Below are 7,783 nucleotides of genomic sequence, written 5' to 3' on the forward strand. Positions count from 1 at the left end.
ATCCACCCCCATCTATCCACCAATCTTTCCATCCATCCATCCATCCATCCATCCATCCATCCATCCAATATTCCATTCTTCCATCCATCTGTCCATCCATCTGTCCATCCATCCATCCATCCATCCATCCATCCATCCATCCATCCAGTATTCTGTTCTTCCATCCATCTTTCCATCCTTTCATCCATCCATGCATCCTTCTATCCATCCATCCTTCCATCCATCATATCTTTATTAAGAATTTATACCATACATTTATCAAGCATTACCCTTTATTCTGTGCTAGAAGTTGGGACTACATTTGTGATCATGGCAGCCCCAATCCCTGCCATCAGGCAGCTAATATCAAGCAGGAAATACAAACATGAATAGCCCCAAGTAGTTATTTAGTAATAATAGTGATTAGGGTGATTGAGGTCACATATAGGACACTATGAAAAGGACACCTTAGACTTGGATGTCAAGGAAGGCTTCCTAAGGAGGGGATTTTTAAGCTCAGCCTAGAGAATAAGAAATAGTGCACAGAGGAAGAGCCAGTGTGAAAATCCTGAGGTTGGAAGCAACTTGGCCATCACTGCAGCTGGTGTGTAGTGAGCAAGGGGGGAAAGGCAGTAGATTGGGCCAGAAACACAGGCAGGAATACACCGCACATGTGGCCATGGTGAGGAGAGTGGAGAGGCTGTAGGTTGGGTGACCTTGTTTGGGGGAGAAGAGGGGACAGGGCCAGGGCACCTAGTATTTGGACTTCATTTGGCAGTGGCTGATGAGCTATGAGCATCTGAGCAGCAGAAGACATGCCTACCCTGACAGAGCCCTGGTCTTTTTGCAGAGGGTGATTCCAAGAATGTGGCAGAGCCTGGAAAAGGACCCCAGAGGCACTTTCAATAAGGCTGCGGTGCTGGTAAGTGGGAGGAGTGGTGGCCGATGGCACGGGGAAGGGTTTGTGCAGCCAGGTGTCCCGGGAGCTTTAATCACCAAGTTAACCAGTGCGAGGAGAGACTGGGGTTTTACCTGGGGGCAGAATTTAAAAACTCTCTTACAATATCAAAGTAAACATATGAGAACTTGGTGTGTGGCCAGAAGTGGAAGTTTCTATACCATCTGGACCTAAACGCAAACACTAGACCAGGTTGCAACTTTCCTTTCCATTCCTTGTCTTAATGCCTCCATGAACAGCAGATGAGTTCTCCTTTGTCCCCTGAAGTCTATCCCTCTGTCTCTCCCTCTGTCACATGATACTCTCAAGTGCCAACTCCTTGACAGGCAAACAGTGAACAACCAGAGTTCCTGCTCCCAGGGTCTCACCTCTTTGTGGGAGGCTAAACAAGTCAACAAGGAAATCAGCCCACAATAAGTGTTGTGCAGGAAACGGACAGGGGCATGAGGAAGAGTAGCCAGGTTGGGGAGGGACCATGCAGAGGTCACATCTGAGTGAAGATCTGCAAGGAGAAGCAGCTGCCTTGGGAAGACCCGGGGAGCGGGGTCCACGCAGAAGGAGCTGGAAGAGCAGAAGTCTCCAAGCAGGAGAGATCTTGGCTACGAGCCACAGGGAGGTCGCTGGGGTAGGAACAGAATGATGGCGGTGAGGCTGGCCCCAGAAGGGGGGTCCTAGAGAAGACACAGGCCTTGCTCTCAGACACTCTCCAGGGCGAGATGCATGCCTGTGGATGCCAAAGACTGGGAGCATGTCTGCCAGGAAAACCCGAATGCCCACCCCACCCTGGTGAAAGCCAGACGTCTGCACACAGCAAACAAAGGCCCTTGAAAGCAGCTGATTTCCCCAGAATGTCCTTGAAAGGCAAACATCGGATTTCAGATTCCAGAATACTCTGGTGCGAGTCCCCTGGGAAAGTCTTGAGCCCTTGGGGATGGGTGCCAACATGTCTATTACCTGCTGATGACAGGACTCGTCCTTGGAATGGGTCTGACCCACCGAGGATGGCGAGCTTCCACGGGGAAGCGCTGGGGGCCGGCAGGGGAGAGCCGGGCATGAGAGGCAGTTTGCGCTGGCATCTGGGAGCAGCTGGCCGGCCGAACTGGGCTTAAATTCCTGACCCACCGCATGTGACCTTAGGCGAATGCCTTCAATTCTCCACGTCCCAGTTTCCTTATCTATAAAATGGGAATGATGGGGAAGGATGTGTTAGGATCTAAACAAGACGATACCCAGAGGGACTGAAAGTAAGTTAAGAATTCAGTCTTAGGGAAATTGGCATCTTACTGGTGTATGTTGGGGGTGACAAGGAAGTAGGTGACGCGGACTGTGACCTCGTGTTCTGCCCCAGCAATGGCTCATGTTCCTTCCTTCTCTGCTTCTCTTCCAGCCAATTGTGAGAACATTCCTCCATTTTTCTACTAAGTCTTGGAAACAGTTGGATAAAACATGATTTGATCCCCGGAGGTCATGCCCAGCTCGACAGAGCATGACTGCAGAGATACAAGACACCTGGCTCTCAATGCCAGCATGACCTGCCTGGCTGGGTGATCTTGTGGGAGCCCCTTACCAGCCCAGGTCCCTGCCTTATCACACCTAGCAGTCCCACTTGATCTGACGGCCCCACAGACCCCACCTCGGGAAGAGGTCACTGCCTTTGTGAGCTGTATGAAGCCCCTTTCTCAGACAGAGTTCAACATCTTGTTTACTATACATTTCTTCCAGATTTGTCTCTGGGAGCCATGTACCCATTCCAAATGTTCTCAAAATAAATTGCTCCTTACAAATTGGAGACAAATTTAGCTACTCAGGCGGATTCATAGTTTTAACCCCCCATGATCTTAAATTGCATGTGCTGAAGCCCTTGAACCCTGGAGGTGGGTGGGGGTGGGGGATCCTGGGATGAGGTGTCCTCTCAGCTCTGCTTCTGGAACCCTGGAATATCCAGCCATGTGCACAGTGCTCTGGGTTGGATCCCTCTGAGGCAGACCCTGGGAGGAGGATTCATTGAAAGTGATTTGTTAGTAAAGTTCCTAACTTTCCTGGGGGAAGGGTAGGGCGGTGGGGCTGTTCGTTTTGCAAAGAGTGTAAGCAGCCCTGAGTCACACTGTGGAAATGGCCCCGTTGAGGGGCATGGGTGCCAAGTGTGTTTGAGTCTCCGGCACCCTTCAGTGACAAGATAAGGGCTGCCCCTAGGGGAGGGATGGTCACTTCCAGGGGCAGCCCACCCCTGCCAGGGCGGGGACCCCAAGGGGCTGTGGGCAGAGCCCTGGGAGCATGAGAACACATCTCAACAGTGGCTGCACAATACGGACACACACACACGCGTAGGCTTGTGGAGAGAAATGGGTCCGCTGACCAATAACTCATCCCTTTCAGAACAGCCCCGAGGTGATTGGTACTCATCAGTCATTTGGAGGGCTCGACCTTTCAAATTCCAGAATGGGCTTGTGTGAAGACAACACCCAGGCTCCCCCTGGCCCCGTGCACCTCCCCAACCACGGATGCACGCTTTCTCTTAGAAAACACTCCAAGCCCACTTTAAAGTGGAGACAGGTGACGGACGGGCCTCAGCGCATCCACATTGCTGAAGAACTCTTTTGGGGTTTTGTTCTGTTCTGTGTTGTTTTTGTGTGTGGAACATGAAAGAGAAGAAGCCCAGCGATTCATACGCAAGCTGTATGAAGTGTGCCTTTGTCACACGGTGAGGGTGACGGTTTTGACTTTCCCATTGATGGAGTAGAAGGACAACTTTCTGCAAGGATGGCAAGTCCGATAAGAGACAGATCCGGTTTCCATTTTGGGGAGAGAGGTTCATGTCTGTCCATTCCAGGCATGAGCCACTTTGTGAAATTTACTCACAGGACTGCAGGGTTCGCAGCTTGGGTCACCCATGGAATCCCCAGTAGCCCCCCTGTCCTGGAGGGTTGATCTTACTGGGCTGGAAGGGACCTGGACCTGAGGTTGGCTGAAGCCTCTGGGGGTGGGGGCTCCACTGAATAGCCAGGCTGATCAGGGCTGAGGGCACAGGGCTGGGGGACTGTCCACTCCGTACCGGCCGCACACAGTGGAAGCAAATGGGTACAACCAGCAGAGACCAAGAGTGCCAGACACCTGAAGGTCACAGGTAGCAAGTGCTGGAGCCATGGCTCCCACAGCTCGGGCTCCAGAGACCCAGCTTCTCCGCCAGTTCTGGCCTGTCCCCGCCACTCTCTGCAGCCACTGAGGCCCCAAAGGGGACACTGCTGGTGTGCAGACCTGTAGGGCTCTGGGGACGGGGCTGAGCTCACCCCCATTGCCCCATCACTTCCCATGAGGAGGGGTGCAGAGAGTAGAGACAGGTCAGCCTGGGTTCCCATCCTGGGCAAGGCACTTAGCCTGTCTGAGCCTCAGTTTCTTCTTCGGTGGAATGGGCGTGGTAGGAGTCACTGCCTATCAGTCTTGTTGGGGAGGCGTATGGGAGATGATGGACAGCAGGTGCTTGGTGGGTCTGGCTATAATTCCTTATCACCAGCCTGGCACTGAGGTCCCCTCGAAGCACAGCTGACCCCCACTGAGAACTCTGGGGAAGCCCAAGTAATGAGACTATAATTTGTGTCCCTTCCTCCATCTGTAAATTGCACTGGCACACTGCCCCTCAGGTGCAGGTAAATTCACTAACTTCCCCACTTGCTTGTCCCTCATTCATTCACTCATTCACACATCCATTCTGGCAAGAAATATTTACCAAGCACTAACCATGCTTGTTTGGTGAATCCAATATGCTCTGTTTTTTCACCTCCCTGCATCCCTGAAGTTGTGATGTGTCAGCATGCGTCATTGCCCACACACAAGTATGTCGAAACGTACAGGTTGGGCATAAGCAAGCTTGGTGGAAACTTCCAGGAACAACAGAGGAATGGCCTTCTGGGAAATTTTGTGTCACCAACACTCTTGGGGATGCACAGAACCATACTGGCAGAAAGACTCGGACACTGGCAACCTGGAGTGGAAAAATCCGGAAGAGTTGGATCCGTACGTGATGACGTTCTAGGAAATACCTTATTCCATCCATTTCACTTGTATTTTCTTTGTGAGGTATGCATAAGAATGGTACGTGATGGCTCTGACACTTGCGGGCTGTGTGACCCTGCACAGGTCATTCGCCATGCCTCAGTTTCCCCATCTGTAAAAGGGGGCGAAGTTACCTCTTGGTACTGCTAGGAGGAGGAAAAGTGTTAAGTACATATGCGGCTTTCAGTGCCCGGCTTGTAGTATGTATGTGTAAGTGCTCCCTGCTATTATTGTTACTATTATTGCCTCTAAGGAAGATCTGATGGCCCCCACTTGGAAAGACGGGACCTCGCCTGGGCTTCAGGGGAGGCAGGAACCAGGGATAGAGTTCCCCAGTTCTCTCTGTCTTCTCTGGGTAGAGTGGCCGTCTTCCTCATGATGTGAGACGTGGCCCCGGCAGCTCCAGACTCCATCCTACATACCTGCCCCCTGCCTGCCGCCCCTCTGGCACCCTGGGGAAGTCACCCATTTCTGAGCGCATCCACCGAGGCCAAGGGAAGGCTGATGAACGAACTGGCAGCTCTGCCATTAGCAGTGGTGATGAGGGGAGCGGTGGGATGGTGCGCCGGGAGGGGGTCCCAGGATAATGCACACATCAGGGGCAGGCAGGCAGTCTCCTAGATGTCCACGCCACAGACCTCATTTTACAAAGGAGGATAGCAGACCCCAGAATGTCTTGTAACTTGTCCAAGGTCATCCACAGCCAGGCAGTGATAGGTGGGCAATGAATCCTTAGGAGGAACTCGTTCTGTTCCCAGCCCTTGCCCTACGACGGTATAACATTACTCCTCACGGCAACCTCCGCGCAGGGGCCAGCTCTTTCTGAGTTCTTACTGCCTTCGGGTACCTCTATGAGCCTGCAAACAACTCATCTGAACTATCCCAAGCCACAAGGAAAACACTATCAACACCTATTTTACAGGTCAGGGAAACTGAGGCACAGAGAAATAAAGTCATTTAGCAAGTGTCCCACAGCTGGTAAATGGCAGGGTAAGAACGCAGACCTAAGTAATCTGATTCTAGACTTTGGGAGCTAGGGATTTTTTTCTTTTTCTTTATCAAAGAGACTAAGCCTGTAATCTGTGTAGTTATATGAATACATGAATTATATGAATAGATAATATGATATATTATGTATGAATATATCTCATATAACCTGCATTATATGAATACCTGACAGGTACTGAGTTTTGAATAAAATAGTTGACTTGATTATGACATTCTCCTACCTACAGTCATTCAGGGAAGAGAGCTATTACATACTTATTGTTGTTCTCCTTGGAAGTACAAATTACAGGAAGCCTTTCTGGAAAAGACTGCAGAAAAGAAAGAACACATTTGTTCTTTTTTTTCCCCCTCCATTAATTGTCAAAGTCAGATTATACCTTATACTAAGGTTATCTGCCTGTTTTTCTTTTTGAAAAATAATTTTTTAACACTTTTTATTTTAAATAATGGTACATTTATAGGACGTGTGAAGAGACGGGGGCGTATGGGGAGGCCCACCTCGTCCGCGGAGACAGCTTGCATAATTAGCACACAGTGGAACCAGGAAGCTGGCACGGAGCCTCTGCGGCTCTGGAGGTTTGCTCTAGTCCCACAGGGTGAAGCAGCTTGCCCAAGGCCCGAGGCTTGGAACGGGCCTATCAGGAGCCCCACCTCCCATTTTCCTTCTTTCACTGGAGGAGGCCAGCTCCACTTCTCCGAATCCAGTCTGGAGTTTTCTCTCTTGCCATATTGAAGAGGCAACAGAGGCTGCGGCCACCCCGGTGGCTGCCTGAGAACCGGTCCACTGCCCCCGGGGGCAGGGTTGGCCTGGGCTCTGAAAGGGCTGAGTCCCTCCGGACAGCAAACAGGGCCTAGGAGCAGGGCCTCAAGGAGAAACACGGGGAGCTGGGAAACAGCGGGCTTGCCCGGGGGGAGACAAAGGGTCTCATGCAAGGCCCCTGAGAAGTGGCTGGACCCTGGGGGCACTTGGCTGATGGCAGGGGTTTGGCCAGGGGCCTCACCCACTGAGAAGGCTCTTCCGTAACAGCAAACTTCATGAAACAATCCCCTTGTTCCTTGGGATGACCGATTTAGCTACAGTCTTTTCTGGGGCCATTTTCCAACTGAGCTGCCAGGATTAACAAACTCCCCCACCCCAAGCCTTTTCTAGAAGAACATTCACACAGAGATCAGCAAGATAGTCTAAAAAGAAGGCAAGTGGGGCCCTTCAGGTAAAGATAGTGTGGACCAAATCCTATCTTAGAATCCCAGGAAAGGCGTCCCCATGCTTTCACCTGGGAAGAGTTGAGTAGGCCCCTGGATGAGAAGGTGAGAGTGACCCAGGCCAAAACAGATTTCCTGCAATCACCTGTGGGCTGCTGCCTAAAATTCCAGCATTATCGTGTGATCTCTGCTCTGTCTTCACGTGGCCTTCCCTGCAGTGTCTTTGTCCCTCTGTGTCAAGTTCCCCTTGCCTTTTTTCTGTAAGGACACCTTTCATTGGATTTGGATCTCATCTCAACATCCTTAATTTAAGTACATCTGCCCTATTTCCAAATAAGTCCACATACACAGGTTCTGGGGGTTAGGAGGTGAATACCTCTTTCTGGGGGGAGCACAATTTCACCAACTATAGGGAGTAAGTTAGCTCACTTAGATTGGGGAAGTAAAGGAAAGGCATCTCAGGCAGAGGGAACAGTATGTGCAAAGGCACAGACCAGAGAAGTTCAAGGAACTTCAAGCAGTTGGGCATGGTTTGAAAAGGGGGGCCTCTGGGAGTGCCAGTCAGTTCTCTGCTAGAGTTTGAAC

At 51.1% G+C, this 7,783-nt stretch overlaps 1 protein-coding gene across 1 annotated transcript in view; it reads left to right on the plus strand.

Annotated features, from left to right (window-relative positions):
- The window catches only part of WFDC1 (WAP four-disulfide core domain 1), a 30,505-nt gene extending 24,310 nt beyond the window's left edge, over positions 1-6,195 (plus strand). The window contains exons 7-8 of the mRNA XM_048224031.2: positions 830-901; positions 2,325-6,195. Of these exons, the coding sequence (XP_048079988.1) occupies positions 830-888 (59 nt within the window). The 3' untranslated portion in view covers positions 889-901; positions 2,325-6,195. The remainder of the gene's footprint in view (positions 1-829; positions 902-2,324) is intronic.
- Positions 6,196-7,783: the final 1,588 nt, after the last annotated feature.

Source organism: Ursus arctos, unplaced genomic scaffold (genome assembly GCF_023065955.2).
Source record: "Ursus arctos isolate Adak ecotype North America unplaced genomic scaffold, UrsArc2.0 scaffold_19, whole genome shotgun sequence".
Taxonomy (NCBI): Eukaryota; Metazoa; Chordata; class Mammalia; order Carnivora; family Ursidae; genus Ursus; species Ursus arctos.